Source organism: Hemibagrus wyckioides, unplaced genomic scaffold (genome assembly GCF_019097595.1).
Source record: "Hemibagrus wyckioides isolate EC202008001 unplaced genomic scaffold, SWU_Hwy_1.0 Contig18, whole genome shotgun sequence".
Classification (NCBI taxonomy): domain Eukaryota; kingdom Metazoa; phylum Chordata; class Actinopteri; order Siluriformes; family Bagridae; genus Hemibagrus; species Hemibagrus wyckioides.
In genome coordinates, this window is record NW_026690778.1 from 146503 (window position 1) to 163013 (window position 16511).

General features: G+C 40.6%; 1 protein-coding gene and 2 non-coding genes across 3 annotated transcripts; all 3 read left to right on the forward strand.

The window, feature by feature from the left end:
• Positions 1 to 8465: 8465 nt before the first annotated feature.
• Positions 8466 to 8538, forward strand: trnaf-gaa (transfer RNA phenylalanine (anticodon GAA)). The gene has a single exon. It is a non-coding gene; the product is annotated as a tRNA-Phe (tRNA).
• Positions 8539 to 8834: 296 nt separating this feature from the next.
• On the forward strand, positions 8835 to 8916 carry trnas-gcu (transfer RNA serine (anticodon GCU)). The gene has a single exon. It is a non-coding gene; the product is annotated as a tRNA-Ser (tRNA).
• Positions 8917 to 14165: 5249 nt separating this feature from the next.
• On the forward strand, positions 14166 to 15737 carry LOC131349948 (polyadenylate-binding protein 1A-like). The gene is made up of 5 exons (XM_058385359.1): positions 14166 to 14331; positions 14552 to 14745; positions 14855 to 14946; positions 15177 to 15324; positions 15483 to 15737. The coding sequence occupies exons 1-5, from the start codon at positions 14166 to 14168 to the stop codon at positions 15735 to 15737; spliced, it is 855 nt and encodes a 284-aa protein (XP_058241342.1).
• The last annotated feature ends 774 nt before the right edge of the window (positions 15738 to 16511 follow it).

Consider the following 16511-nt stretch of genomic DNA (forward strand, 5'->3'; position numbering starts at 1 on the left):
GAAGTACACCCAATCAATACAGGAGCTTTCTGAACTAATAGATTTGATCAGATCATTAATCTCCAGCTTTTTTGGACAAACTCTTGCTAAAGGTCATGCATGTGCACACCGGACACGGCACGTGCTTTTGCAGCTCACGGTCTCGTGCTCGTGCCGCTGTCCGGTCAGTAACCCCTCTGTCAGAAATACACCGTCTTTCTCATGGCATATGCAGGACTAAAACCCTACATGGGGAGCAGAAGCACGGTCTTGGTGCCGGACGAGAATCAGGGATCGATCCACTAACATTAGTGTCTGTCACAGTATCTTTAGGAAGCAGAAATCTGTACATTTCTAGTGCACAAGGCGCAGTCTCTGCTACTAGCTCGTGTGTAGCTAGCCTGAACTAGCTAATGTTAGCTAAATTAGTATTAGGGAGAAACTACGTGTTAAAAGGACGATAATAAAAAAGGAGAACTAGAACAAAAACCTTAACGTGTTTTCTCATCACCTTTGTTGCCATCATCTTCACTGAACTGCTACAAATCTACACAACAACAGCAGAACTTTATAGAACAGGACTCTCCAACCTGTTTTCCTTTAAGAGCTACTTTGACTAAATGGATAATGTTTTCATTTAGATCATTAAATTAGAGTTTTAAACACTTGTCAGTTTGAAGACACAAAAAATCTCTCTTACCTCAGTCTGAAAGTGTGAACCGTCTCCAAAGTAGAAATGATCAACCCTTCAGCAGTCCCACGTCACTGTTCTGATTCTGTAACGTCAGAACATTTCCATGGTAACCAGGGGCGTGGCTAGGGCTAATCCTTATCAATAGCTCTCGAGACCGGAAAGACTTTAATCCAGCCCTGAATGTTTTATATAGCGTCAAATCCGCACCATAAATATCGTACTCGTAAAAATAAATAAAACACGTGAATCACAAGGATGCTAGTTTGTTCTTTCCAGCATGCTAGTGTTTGTTATTCCAAAAATCACGCGTAGAATTTTATGCAGATTAGGGGGCGGGATAAAAGTCCCCATTGGTCCACTGCTCAACCTACTGCCCTATCACAGCCTATCAGTAAAGTGACGTCGCTGACGCGCTACTCTGCCGGTTAGTGTTTGAACCTGTCTTAATCAAGTGAGAAGATTTAATTAATCCGTTTCTTAAATGTGTGTCTATTGTAGTATCGTGTCAAACTTCCTGTTATTATGCTAAAGAGTATTTTGATGAACTGGACAAGTGTATCATTGTACAATCATTAGCATCATAGCATAACATTATTGTTGCTCAAACAGTAGAGTAGTGCGCTAACAGCACTAAGCTCATGTGTTCAGTTTCATCATGATGAAATGTAGAGCTTTAAAGTAATGTCATTCACTTTGTGTTTACTCTGATCTCTGTATTAACCCAGACTCTTAATCAGAGTCCTGTATCACCATGTCCACAGGTTCAGGTCAGCCAGATACAGGGTCAGATACAGGTTCGGGTCAGTCAGATACAGGGTCAGATACAGGCTCAGGTCAGTCAGATACAGGGTCAGATACAGGCTCAGGTCAGTCAGATACAGGGTCAGATACAGGTTCAGGTCAGTCAGATACAGGGTCAGATACAGGCTGAGGTCAGTCAGATACAGGGTCAGATACAGGCTCAGGTCAGTCAGATACAGGGTCAGATATAGGCTCAGGTCAATCAGATACAGGGTCAGATACAGGCTCAGGTCAATCAGATACAGGCTCAGATACAGGCTCAGGTCAGTCAGATACAGGCTCAGATCAGTCAGATATAGGGTCAGGTCAATCAGATACAGGCTCAGGTCAGTCAGATACAGGGTCAGATACAGGCTCAGGTCAGTCAGATACAGCGTCAGATACAGGCTCAGGTCAGTCAGATACAGCGTCAGATACACGCTCAGGTCAGTCAGATACAGCATCAGATACAGGCTGAGGTCAGTCAGATACAGGGTCAGGTCAGTCAGATACAGGGTCAGGGGCTGCAGGATCAGAGACGGACACATGCACTAATCAGGACATGGCCATTACAGAAACCAGGAAAGATAAAAGCTTTAGTCTGAATGTTCAGGGCTGCCATTACAGCAGTGTTCTTGCTTATACAAGATCTACATGTTTGATATATAAAATACAGTTGTTGGCTTGTTTTTTTTGCATAATGTTTTTAAAGTATTTGACTCTGCACTTCTGTTTCTGCCCATTGCAGTAGTTTTATCATTTATAATAAGTTTTTTTTTAAGTTTTTGTAATTCTGTGTCAAGGGCTGTTACTGCTAGTTCTGTCCTATGTTGAAAAAAAGAAAGAAATAAAATAAAGTTTTATTAAAGCGGTGAGTGTGATCATGTATAACAGTGCAGTGTGTGTTACAGTGTGATCATGTATAACAGTGCAGTGTGTGTTACAGTGTGATCATGTATAACAGTGCAGTGTGTGTTAGTGTGATCATGTATAACAGTGCAGTGTGTGTCACAGTGTGATCATGTATAACAGTGCAGTGTGTGTTACAGTGTGATCATGTATAACAGTGCAGTGTGTTACAGTGTGATCATGTATAACAGTGCAGTGTGTGTCACAGTGTGATCATGTATAACAGTGCAGTGTGTGTTACAGTGTGATCATGTATAACAGTGCAGTGTGTGTTACAGTGTGATCATGTATAACAGTGCAGTGTGTGTTAGTGTGATTTTCCATGATATTCTTTGTTTTGTCCTAGAAGTTCTTTCTGTTCTGTTTGGACAACATGTGCTGAACACAGACACTCAGTGACAGTCTTCTGTATCTTAGATAGGCCTTGTCGTAGTAAACTCGCAAAATTGCCAGTGAACACGTCAACCACCACGTCTGATTCTGCTGACGTCTTTTGTTTACCTATAGATAATAATGAAGATTATACCTTTCTTCTGTATAAATACTCCCTGTTCATCTCATTAAATTTCGAAGAGTTCTGCTATTTAATCACTGTTTCTGCATAGTTCTTTAGCATCTCTTCCCTGAATTTAGCGCGACTCAGGAATTTTCTCAGAGTGAACACAAAAATTCTAAAACTAGGTTTCCATGTTCTCCTTGTATTTTGTTAATCATGTTCTATTTGTCCCGTGTCTTGTGTTGGTTTCGTTTGATTCATGTTAATAAAGCAACGCTTTAATTGTTCAGCATGTGGGTCTGTAACACTGTGTGCAGGAGTTCGCGACTATCACAGAGATCTGGGTTTGGTCCCCGCTTCCAGCGAAGTCTCCCGATTATTACACACAAACTTAGTTAAATGAATGTGATTTCTATTTCTATGCTCTGTTGCAATCATATGCACAGGCTGCAAACACACTGTGCATTGTACACTGTCTGTGCATATGACATGACATTCATCCTGTGAATCACATTTATACCTGTGCACTGTTATACATGATCACACTGTAACACACACTGCACTGTTATACATGATCACACTGTAACACACACTGCACTGTTATACATGATCACACTGTAACACACACTGCACTGTTATACATGATCACACTGTAACACACACTGCACTGTTATACATGATCACACTGTAACACACACTGCACTGTTATACATGATCACACTGTAACACACACTGCACTGTTATACATGATCACACTGTAACACACTGCACTGTTATACATGATCACACTGTAATATACTGTGCCATGTCTACTGTGTATACTCTATAATAATGTATCATATGTCATTACCATACTGTTTATCCAAGTATATGTTTAGATTGCAATTTAGACTGTACAGGCTGATTACAGACTATATATAGAAGTATTTAAATTTGTACATTACATATTCTACTGCAATGTCTGGAGCTGTACTCAAGAATTTCACTCACTTCTACATGTGTGGATGGTGATGTGACAATAAAGTGATTTGATCTGATCCGAGTTAAAACTACAGACAGCTGTTTACAGACACCAAACTCCTGAAATATCACCTGTGTGCTGTTTATTTTGTGAGCATGTACTCCAATAATACAGCATAAATATTTTAGTTTGTAGTGTTTCAATTAGAACTCCATCACCATATCATACAAAAATAATAATAAACATAATTTATTTAGAGTAAGCGCTCTGTGTGCTGCCATTGTCCAGTATAAAGTCCACTATGATTAACTCATGTTAATAATAAGAATATGAACAATAAAATAATTACAACACAGGACAGCTGTTCTAACTGTTAGATAAGCTTTATTTCAACTCCACTGATCAAAATGTTTGCTTACAGTTGCCTTTTAGTCCTACTGCCAACACGATTTTTCCATTTTCAGACAGTTCACATTTATCTATGACAAGAAGCAAGATATGCCACAAATGATCTAAAAGCACACCATCAGACTGAGCTTTGTCCAGCAACTTCCATGTACATTAGTGTCTTAAAAATCAATTTTAGCCACAGCAGTATGTCAGAGCTTGAGATGCATTTCCTCAAAACACCTGGAATCAGTTATAAATGTTGCCTGCACAGACAAAACAAGGACATTTTAAGACACATTGAGGCCATTTCTGTCAAAAATGAACACACTTAAATTAATACACTAGCCTTCAAAATAAGGAATGTACAAAACAGAAAAGAAATATATAAAAAGGTGGACACTTTATAGCCTTGCTAAAGCCATAATATATATAGTGGGGTCCAAATGCCATTTTTTTTATTTAATACATTAATTTGTTTTACAGATTATATTATTTGACAACAACCTGAAGTCAAATCTTTGAAATTTATGCTTTCTGAGTTTCTAGCATTTAGCATGTTGCCTTTTTTGCTTTAAATGAGTGTGTGCATGTGAGCTGCATGGACACCACAAGTTTATGCAAAACCCTACAAGTCATTTTAGATCAAATGCATCAGTGTGTCACTTGAACACATGCTTCAGTAAAAAAGATCAGACATGAGGAAAATCTGACCTTTAAATAGACACCTAGAAAGAGTACAGAATCTTAAATTAACTACTGTTTACTTTCTATATTTTAAATAGGAAAAAATGCAGTTGAAGAAAAATCCCAGATTATTAATGTGGTCACAGAATTTGTTGTTTTACCCGAGTTGGTTTCTTCAAGTCTATTGTTTGTTGGCCTGGCTCTCAGTCTCCGCTCTAATTCATCCCAAAGGTGTTCTATCGGGTTGAGGTCAGGACTCTGTGCAGGCCAGTCAAGTTCATCCACACCAGACTCTGTCATCCATGTCTTTATGGACCTTGCTTTGTGCACTGGTGCACAATCATGTTGGAAGAGGAAGGGGCCAGCTCCAAACTGTTCCCACAAAGTTGGGAGCATGGAATTGTCCAAAATGTCTTGGTATGCTGAAGCATTCAGAGTTCCTTTCACTGGAACTAAGGGGCCAAGCCCAGCTCCTGAAAAACAACCCCACACCATAATCCCCCCTCCACCAAACTTTACACTTGGCACAATGCAGACAGACAAGTACCGTTCTCCTGGCAACCGCCAAACCCAGACTCGTGCATCAGATTGCCAGATGGAGAAGCGCGATTCGTCACTCCAGAGAATGCGTCTCCACTGCTCTAGAGTCCAGTGGCGGCGTGCTTTACACCACTGCATCCGACGCTTTGCATTGCACTTGGTGATGTATGGCTTGGATGCAGCTGCTCGGCCATGGAAACCCATTCCATGAAGCTCTCTGCGCACTGTTCTTGAGCTAATCTGAAGGCCACATGAAGTTTGGAGGTCTGTAGCGATTGACTCTGCAGAAAGTTGGCAACCTCTTCACACTATGCGCCTCAGCATCCGCTGACCCCGCTCCGTCAGTTTACGTGGCCTACCACTTCGTGGCTGAGTTGCTGTCGTTCCCAAACACTTCCACGTTTTTATAATACAGCTGACAGTTGACTGTGGAATATTTAGGAGCGAGGAAATTTCACGACTGGATTTGTTGCACAGGTGGCATCCTATCACAGTTCCACGCTGGAATTCACTGAGCTCCTGAGAGCGACCCATTCTTTCACAAATGTTTGTAAAAACAGTCTGCATGCCTAGGTGCTTGATTTTATACACCTGTGGCCATGGAAGTGATTGGAACACCTGATTCTGATTATTTGGATGGGTGAGCGAATACTTTTGGCAATATAGTGTATATGTTACAATCATATATGTTATTAGTACCTGGTTTTTCTACTGTTTTTCAAAGCTGTACATCATTTCATTTTATTTCATATCATTTTACATTCCATTGTACGTTCTTTTTGGCTTCAAACAAATATGGCTTTAAACACTTTTCCTTTAAATAAGTGAATTCAAATGAATTAACCACAACTTCTTGGAAGCCGTACGAGATATTGGGCTACTTTTCTTGCCGAAAGCCCGGTGAGTGTATAGCATGTTCACTTTTAGCTCGTAGCTGTGGCTAATATGCTAACAAGAAATGACACCACACTTGATATTGTTGTCTAGATACTTGTCATGAAAACCAGTCGGGAGTTTGTGAGAATGATGTCTAATGTCACGCGCTTTGATGCCTTTTTGTAACATTGCTAATGAATAAATGGCATATTTTATGCGCCAATCGTGTTAGCTCTAAGAGCTAATGCTAATCACTAGCTTGGTCCTGCTGACTGAAACTTTCTGTTGGTGTTGACTTGTTAGTTCAATTATTATCTTGATGTGTGGTTTGCGGGCATTCCAGTTTCGGGGTGCAGCTAAATATATATATTTTTCTTTTTTTACTTTTGGGTACTGATGGACAGACAAGCAGAGAGTCGAGCTGCTTCTTCTTCTTCTTGTTTAATGGCGAATAACTCCTTAGGATCATTATCGCCACCTACTGTACTGGATGTGAAGTAAGTTGACATAGGTGATGAGTCTGAAATTTGAGAAGGGGATATTTTGGTGGATGTTCCGTTTTCCTTCCAATCTATGGCGCACTCAGTTCACATGCTCATGCTAGCGCTGCGTGTTTAGCTCCTCTAACACTCACAATTAGCTCTTCATGCCCCAGATTAGGTAGAATACTCCCATCCACACATATTATCATCTAGATCCTAAACCTGAGTCATAAATATATACTGTATTTAATCAGTGCTCTGTATACCTGTTCACGTTGTCTTTCCCCACTTCACTCTCATGGTGGAAGTGAGACTCAGATGGTGTCTTCATGCTTCTGATTCACTGAAGACTCCTGGTTTATGTCATCTGTAGTGGGCAGGGCAGGGGTCCTTGATCTCCACGATTGAGAACCCTGTGCTAAAATCAGGATGTGAACAAAACATTTCCTCTAAGGTACATAGTCTCAAGGTCAGCTTGCAAACCTAAAAGCCATACAGATGTCAGTGAAGGTAGTCACAGTAAGCTCCCTGTTTTACAGTTGTTCATGTTAAACAGCATTTTCTCAGGTTCTCCCAATGCATGTCGCACTACTCTGTGGTTGTTGTTGTTTTGTTAAATCTGGTATTTACTTTATTTCATGTTGTGTAAATTCAGGACCAAGTGCATTTTGGAAGAACTGACTGTTCATGAGTGTGTGCATATAATAAAAAATCTCCTTCCTTTTATTCTTGTGCTGGGTGAAGTTGCATTTCAAAATGCATAATTACACAATTCATATTTTACCTGTAATGCATAGGAAATGCCTAGTTCCTGACCAGAAAATGGGAGTAAATGTAACTTTCAAATGTGACTAGTACATTTAGAAAAACAAAGTAGGGTCCACTCAAAGTTAAGTAATATGGAAGCTTTAAAAAAAATTAGGTTTAAGTTTCAATAAAAATACACTTTTAAAACTTTCAAAGTTAAGTAGAGCAAACCCAAAACAATGACTAAGGAAATGCAGAAATTTAGAGCAAGAAGTATTTCTTACATATAGAAAATTAAGTAATAAATACAAAGACTAGTCTTACTTGAACTACATAATTATTTTTATTAGGTAGATCAGGCTGAATATTTTTATCAGAGCAGACTGGTTAAAAAAGAATTTAAAAAATAATAGTAATAATAATATAGTCACCTTTAGAAAATGTGGATTCAAACACATTTCTTATTCTTCTTCAAGCAGAAGCGTTCCTTCCGCCCATGGCTACAGGGGTGGCGGTTGACCACGGGGCCTTAAGCCGAGACCATTCAAGGTCAGTGACCTGCCGCGAGCCGTGAGCCAAGGCCGAGCTCCCTCCTTCCTTGGGAACGGTTAGATGTCTCCTGTAGAGCTGGTGAAGTGGAAGGCGTGTTAGTCGCACGGCAGACCATTTGTAGTGCCCGTGCCAGGCTTCCTCCTTGTCTGGCCGAATGACTTGGTCATCTTCTTACCACTCACGTGTAACCCCACCGGCGCCCTCAGGTAGCGTGGGATTTGAGTGGTGTAAGGCTCCCATGCCTTCTGTCTATGCCCTTAAGGAAAAAGCTCTACCGCTTTCAAAAGAAGTTTGCCTCTCCGGTCTGGACGTGGTGTGCAGTCGTGCCGACAAAAACCTGCTCACTCACACGTACAGGAGAGGCCTGGCAGAGGTGCCGAAATAGCTCAGTTGGGAGCGCGTTAGACTGAAGATCCAAAGGGCCCTGGTTCGATCCTGGGTTTTGGCAGCTGGAGCGCAGTTCCGCAACTTATGCCTCAGATTTGAAAACAAAACGTGGAAATAGTGCAGGATAAAGGTCTGAAAGGTAAAAGGTCTAAAAGCCCCCTGGTCCGAGACGAGAGCCGAAAAACTCGGATGCTACAGAACTCTTAGGTTCTTGTTGAACGCTTAGCCTGCACCCTTCAGTTTACGTGACCGCATGCCTCAATGCCTGCCTACAAATCATTGAAAGGTATCCTCCTAGCCCGCACGCCATTAGAAAACCCCTGCTTTTGACAAGGCTCCTTGGAAGCGCTGCCACCTGATGAGGTGGCCGAGCGGTTAAGGCGATGGACTGCTAATCCATTGTGCTCTGCACGCGTGGGTTCGAGTCCCACCCTCGTCGTGCGTGTGTTTCCCCTTTACCGCTATGCGCCACACAGCAGCAACTGAATGCTCCCCCAGACAGTCGTGCAGCATGAAAACAACAGTGATCCGACTACTTTGAAAATCGTGCAGTGTGAACTCGGCATAAGTGTTTCACAACCTTGGGCTGCATTCCCATGCTGGTTGGACACACATGCTGTAACATATATGCACACACATATGAGCAAGCCACCTCAACAGGAGGTGGAGGATATGGACCGTCAATCCACGTTTCAAAATTAAGCTCTACCCCACCCCACAACTTCAGGCCCAGTATAGAACACACACACACGTATACATAAAATGTTTTTTCCCCATGTTATGAGACTAATTTAATGTAATGCTTTCTTTCCGCTTCCAGGAATCAAAAACGAAAACAAACTGGAAAAATAAAGAAAACTGAAGAGCTGACTAAGAAGCAACATGAAAAGAAAAAAAGACAGTGGTCAGTTATTTTTTAGTGCCATGGTAAAATGCTTCATGTTTTTTAGGTAAACGTTGAAATGTTGTCCTGTTTATTCCTGTTTTAATGTTTTTCTTACACAAGGTATAAGAAAAAGTATACAAGGCTCAGTATAAATCTCAGACTAGTATACTTATTATCATTACCCAAATAATTAACCTCATTACTGAAACCTATATATCATTACTGAAACTCATGATTATTAGATGTTAATTTAATTAATAGAGATATAGTACTTTGATTTTAAATGCATGTGCAGAATCTTAAAATGATGTTCTCTCAGGTTTGTCACGTCATTCTGAAAAAATGTCAGGTTTCTTCCTTCCTGCCTGCCTGTCAGCCTACCTGTCTGTCTGTCTGTCTGACTACCTGGCTGTCTGTCTGCCTACCTATCTGTCTGTTCCTCTGTTTGTCTGCCTGCCTACCTCTCTGCCTACCTGCCTGCCTATCTGACTGCCCGTCTATCTGCCTGTCTACCTGCTGTACAACCTGCTGGATGTTTCTCAGTCTGCTCAGGCTCCTGTAGCTGTGGTGGGACTCACCTGCAGACTAGTATGTACACACACACACACACACACACACACACTTAATATACCTGTCACCAAAAAAACGCCGCATGTTTATAAAATCTCTGTATTTTTTTCCTGTTTGTTTATTCCAGGACGTTCTTGAGCTCTTGGAAAAGTGTGTGAAGTCTCGTTTTTCCCACAGACAGATTCACCTGTTGAGTTCTCTGACTTTCCGTCAGTATCGAGACGCCTTTCGGTCCGAGCTCACGCTGCAGGATGACTTCCCCGACAGCAAGTTCTCTCAAGAGTGGAACCTCTGCGTCTCGGTACGACACACCGCATCACGAACCTGAACTGAAGTGTTACACTGCTCACATGTGAACATACACACTGCTGGAGGAAGCTCACGTGTTTTCCTCGATTGTACATAGCACGTGTTCTCTCTCCTCGTCTTCCTCACCACTGATGATGATGATGATGATGAGGGAGTAATTATAATGATCCAATTCTAACCATGACAACCATGATTTGACCAAGCATGACCAATTAGAGTAAAATAAAAATATCTAAAGGCTTAATATATATATATATATATACAGGTGCAAAGTTGATTTATTTCAGTAATTCAATTCAACAAGTGAAACTGCTGTATTATATAGAGCCATTACACACAGACTGATATATCTCAAGTGTTTATTTCTTTTAATTTGGACGATTATGGCTTACAGCTAATGAAAACCCAAACTTCAGTATCTCAGAAAATTTAAATATTGTGAAAAAGTTCAATATTGGAGACTCATGGTGTCGCACTCTAATCAGCTAATTAACTTAAAATACCTGCAAAGGTTTCCTGAGCCTTTAAATGTCTCTCAGTCTGGTCCAGTAGGCTACACAGTCATGGGGAAGACTGCTGACTTGACAGACATCCAGAAGACGGTCATTGAGACCCTGCACATGGAGGGTAAGACACAAAAGGTCATTGCTGAAGAAGCTGGATGTTCACAGAGTGCTGTGTCCAAGCACGTTAATGAAATTTTAATGGAAAGAAAGTGTGATAGAAAAGGTGCAGAAACAACAGGGATAACCGCAGCCTTGAGAGGATTGTGAAACGAAGCCCCTTCAAGAATCTGGGGGAGATTCACAAGGAGTGGACTGCAGCTGGAGTCAGTCACATTCCTTGTGTCAAGCCAGTCCTGAACCAGAGACGATATCAGAGGTGTCTTACCTGGGCTAAGGACAAAAAGGACTGGACTGTTGCTCTGTGGGCCAAAGTCCTCTTTTCAGATGAAAATAAATTTTCCATTTCATTTGGAAATCAAGATCCCAGACTTTGAAGGAAGAGAGGAGAGGCAAAAAATCCAAAGTTGCTTGAGGTCCAGTGTAAAGTTTGGGGAGTGGTTTGGGGAGCCGTATCATCTGCTGGTGTTGGTCCACTGTGTTTTATCAGGTCCACAGTCATCTACCAGGAGGTTTTAGAGCACTTCATGCTTCATTCTGCTGACCAGCTTTATGGAGATGCTGATTTCATTTTCCAGCAGGACTTGGCACCTGCCCACACTGCCAAAAGTACTAATATCTGGTTTAAGGACCATGGTGTCCATGTGCTTGATTGGCCAGCAAACCCTGTGAAATCCCATAGAAATCCCATAGAGAATCAGTGGGGTACTGTGAAGAGGAAGATGCGAGACACCAGACCCAACAACGCAGAAGAGCTGAAGGACGCTATCAGAGCAACCTGGGCTTCCATAACACCTCAGCAGTGCCACAGACTGACCGTCTCCATGCCACGCCGCATTGCTGCAGTAATTCATGCAAAGGGAACTCCGACCAAGTATTGAGTGCTGTACATGTTCATACTTTTCAGTAGTCCAACATTTCTGTGTTGAAAATCATTTTTTTAATTAGCTTTTTATTGGTGTAATATTCTAGTTTTCTGAATTTTGGGTTTTCATTAGATGCAAGCCATAATCATCAAAATTAAAAAAAATTAAACACTTAAAATATATAAAAAATATATCAGTCTGTGTGTAATGAATCTATATACTATAGAGTTTCACTTGTTGAATTGAATTACTGAAATAAATCAACTTTTCGATGATGTTCTAATTTATTGAAATACACCTGTGTATATATGGGGGGGGGGGGAACAAAATCTCTGCTGCCCTCTAGTGGACAACTCTGAACATAACCATGACGACCACGATTTGACCAAGCAGGAGTAAAATAAAAATATATAAAGGCTAAAAATATACATTATAGAAATATAACATACATATAATAATAAAAATGCTTTTTATTACAAAAGTACAGCTTTTGTATAAATATATAATCACTGCCCGATGCCTGTGGGTCATTATACACAGAATCGAACTGAGCAATTATTTTCTTTACCCGTGTCACGAAAACTGAAGGACGTCATAGTACGGGTTTTTAAACTGTGGTCAGCCCTGAATAGGGGACAATGTCATTTATTTGTTGCTGCTGTTTCTTCTTCTTCTGGTGTCCTTATCCATGAGAGACAGAGAGAGAGAAAGAGAGAGACTTTGACTTTTACAATCCTTTTATTTACACATAAGTCACATAATATGTGGTAAAATCAGGGTGACTCAGTAATTCAATAAATACATTTTAAAATATTTCAATAAATTAAGTTAAGACACATCAGTGAATGGTGGATTTAGTTTAGCTCTGGTGCAAAGCAGGGTTTCTCTTCTGCTACAGAGCACAGAGCATTAGCATGACACCACACTGTCTCAAACATCTTCACATCATTCATCTTTCTGTAGAAATTAAAATCAATTAAAATTCTTGATTTAACAAGTCTGAGGAAAATTCTCTTTGCATCAGTCTGTGTTTTGTGCAAACACAGGTATATCGCCATTTTTGCCTGACCAAATATAAAATTGATCAACTGGCATTTGAAACTGTTCCTCCTGACGTACTTAAAACATACTGAGAGAGAGACAGAGAAAAAGATCTTTATGTGGTGGGTATGAGAACCCTGATTTGGCTGATGTGATAATTATAGCATCATTACAAATAATACAGTCTATCTGTGTAAACTGTGTGTGACGGATAAAAAGTGCAGCTTTGTTCCAGAGCTACAGTATCCTATAGTAATGTTGTAAATGCTTGATTCTGATTGGTCAGATTCATTCGTTAATAAAAAGGGTGTGGCTGGTGATATGTTGAAGCTTTTCATGAGGAAATGTGTAATATATTTGGAAGGAGTCTCCAGTTTAGTGTTTTTCTAATAAGGTTTGTTTGTGTTATTTTCAGTAACAGGATATGTTTTAGATTTTGGTCTAAAACTTTAAGAGCAAAAAATCAAGAGTTTGGTGAGATCATGATCCTTTATAACTGGAATAATGTGGATAATTTGCTTCGGTGATGTTCCACGATATTGGATGCAACTCAACAACAAAAGATGTTCATTAATTAGTAAAAAATTCTACACCAATTACCCATAACATCATGACCACCTGCCTAATATTGTTTTGGTCATCCTTTTGCTGCCAAAACAGCCCTGACCCGTCAAGGCATGGACTCTACTAGATCCCTGAAGGTGTGCTGTGGTATCTGGCACCAAGATGTTAGCAGCAGATCCTTTAAAGGAGAAGTTCACTTCCAGAACAAAAATCTACTGATAATTTCCTCACCCCCTGGTCATCCAAGATGTTCATGTCTTTCTTTCTTCATTAAAGAAATGATGTTTTTTTAAGAAAACATTTCAGATTTTTCTCCATATAGTGACCTTCAATGGTGTCCTGGAGTTTGACCTTCCAAAATGCAGTTTAAATGCAGCTTGAAAGAGTAGTGTTTACGTTAGGTTAATATCTATGCATTGAAAATATAGTCAGTGAATGTTTTTTGGGGATTAATTGCAGCTCAGCCTCTTTCCTGTCCAGGCCTATACAGTGTTTCTATATTAATATTAAAAGCCATTTTGAATTGGATTCATTATTGGGGTTTGGAACTTAACTGTTTAATGTTAACTGCTTACATGATGTCATGAGGTCATGTGACCAACTGGCATCATGTAGAATTCTGAATTCTGTTCAGAACATCACCTGACGACGTACATAGCAACCATCCTCAGACCACCTTTAGCTATCGACAGAGAAACAGTGCCCCTTGTGTAGCAGCGATTGTACACCATTTAGCAGCATTTTTACAGCGTTTAGCAGCGGTTTCACTGAGTTTAGCAGTATTTTACAGCGTTTAGCAGCATTTCACCACTTTTAACTGTTTTATACAATGGCTGCACTGTTTGTGAAAGATCTTCACCCTGAAGTATCAGAGGTGATACTTTCTAATAGATTTAGACCTGCAGGACACGTCCAATCTGTCCACATTTGCAGGGACAGGAAGACCGGCTCTCCTCTCGGATACGCGTACGTCAACTTTCGCTATCGAGATGACGGTAAAACAAACCTTTTCTTTTTTCTACACTGTTTCTTACCTGTTTTTGCAGCAGATTTAAGGCTACATGTGTAACTTCTGTAGTATTTTATAGTTTTACTATATGGATATGGTCATGTTTTAAATGGTACTAAAAAGATATGAAAAGATATTTGGATGAGTTATATATAGACTATAATAGACTTTAATTAAAAATGAATGGTTTATTTCTGTTCCCTCAGCTGAGAGAGCCATTGACATGTTCAATTTTGAACTCCTCCTGGGGAGACCCATGCGTGTCATGTGGTCAAACTGGGAACCCACCGCCAAGCCCATCAAGGGAGGGAACATATTCATCAGGAACCTTGATTGGTCCATTGACTGCACCTCCCTGTTTGACACTTTCTCTGTGTTCGGGAGGATCGTGTCATGCAAGGTTCGAGCTTTGAGCTGTTATATATGAATATATATATCTGAATAGCTGAATATCTGTGTTTCATGATTAGTGTGTTGTTGTGTGTTGACACGCTGTGTTTCTCCTGCAGGTTGTGGAATCAAAAGGTTATGGGTACGTTCAGTACGAGTCAGCGGAGGCGGCGGAACGGCTGAACGGAAAACTCCTGAACGACCGCAAAGTGTAAGTCACGTGTAAATTAGTGTCTTTTTACCAGCCAGGGTTCAAATATCAGGATTTTTTACATTCCTTTTTAAACTAATTGCATTGAACTCTTTATATTGTCGAAACAGAGATATGTTTGGTCTTATGAGGGTATTTCAGTCAACATCAGGTGGTAATTCCGCTGCTGAGGACATAACTTTTAACAGCAGGGTTTAGATTCTAAGTGCAGCTTCTCTGTTGTGTTACAGCACCATCGAGTACTTCAGGTCTTGGGAGGAGCGCAAGGTGGTGGTGCGCAAGGTGGAGGTGCGCAGGGCAGAGGAGAACAAGGTGGAGGCACGCAAGGCCGAGGAGGCCAAGGTGGAGGTGCTCAGGGCCGAGGAACCCAAGGTGGAGGTACACAGGGCCGAGGAGCCCAAGGTGGAGGTACACAGGGCCGAGGAGCCCAAGGTGGAGGCACGCAAGGCAGAGGAGCCCAAAGTGGAGGCACGCCCCAGTTCCCAACACCAGGGCAATAGAAAATTTATCAAGAAGATTGGCCACACCATCCACAGAAAGTGCCTGCAGAGAGCACCGAGCATTGTGCAACACTGCACAATGTACCACCAAAACTGCTCCAACCAGTGCTGCCTCCCTGGTTTGAAAGGAACACCCCGGCTGTTGAGACACCTTGTGCAAAGGACACTGTCCAAACCGCCGAGGCATCTGCTTCAGAGGACATTGTCAACACTGCTGCCTCACAGAATGTCCGTCCCGCCGAGTCCCCTGCCCCAGTAGACAAGCTTCCTCGGTGGAAACTGTGGAAGTAGTGGAGACACCGGTCTCAGAGGGACATGTGGAAGCAGTGGAGACAACGGCCTCAGATGACAGGGTGGAAGCTACTGAGACAGCTGCCCCAGAGGAAACTCTGGAAGCCGTGGAGACAGCTGTCCGTAAGGACACAGCTGTTGACACAAGTGTCTCAGAAATCAGAGTTCCGGCTCCACTTCAGGTCCGAAACACAACAAAAAGCAAACACACAACAATAACAATATTCTGCATGCTAAATATTACATGTTAAAGATAGTGTATGATTATGTTTCTGATATTGATTCATATTTAAATGGATCATTACATCACATCACAGTGAACACAGGAAATAAAATGAATTTCTGACTTCTGTCCTCAAGAGGACTTTTAGAGATGGAAACAAGAAGAGAAAGAAGAAGAATAAGAGGAAGAATTTATAAACCCCATCATTCTTCTTCTTCTTTTTATTATTACTATTATTGTTATTTTTTTATTCCTCTTCTTATTGTTATATTGTTATATTATTGTTATTATTATATTTTTAATTCTTATTCGTATTATTCTTATTCTTATTATTAATATTAAACCTTTATTGTAATTCACTTCATTATTCACTGACATTATTGTAAATAATAATTACTTACACTGACATTATTGTAAATAATAATCACTTACACTGACATTATTGTAAATAATATTAGACCTGATTTTATTTTACCTCATTTGTATTTTCATTAAATTTTCAAAATCAACTTTGTGTATGTTTATTTATTTCCAAGAACATTTAAATCTAC

Bases quoted from the DNA above. Each gene is read 5' to 3' on its own strand.
- LOC131349948 (XM_058385359.1), top strand. From the start codon at position 14,166: ATGGCTGCACTGTTTGTGAAAGATCTTCACCCTGAAGTATCAGAGGTG. The intron at 14,332-14,551 runs GTAAAACAAACC...CTGTTCCCTCAG, and splicing joins CTTTCGCTATCGAGATGACG to CTGAGAGAGCCATTGACATG. The intron at 14,746-14,854 runs GTTCGAGCTTTG...TTTCTCCTGCAG, and splicing joins GGAGGATCGTGTCATGCAAG to GTTGTGGAATCAAAAGGTTA.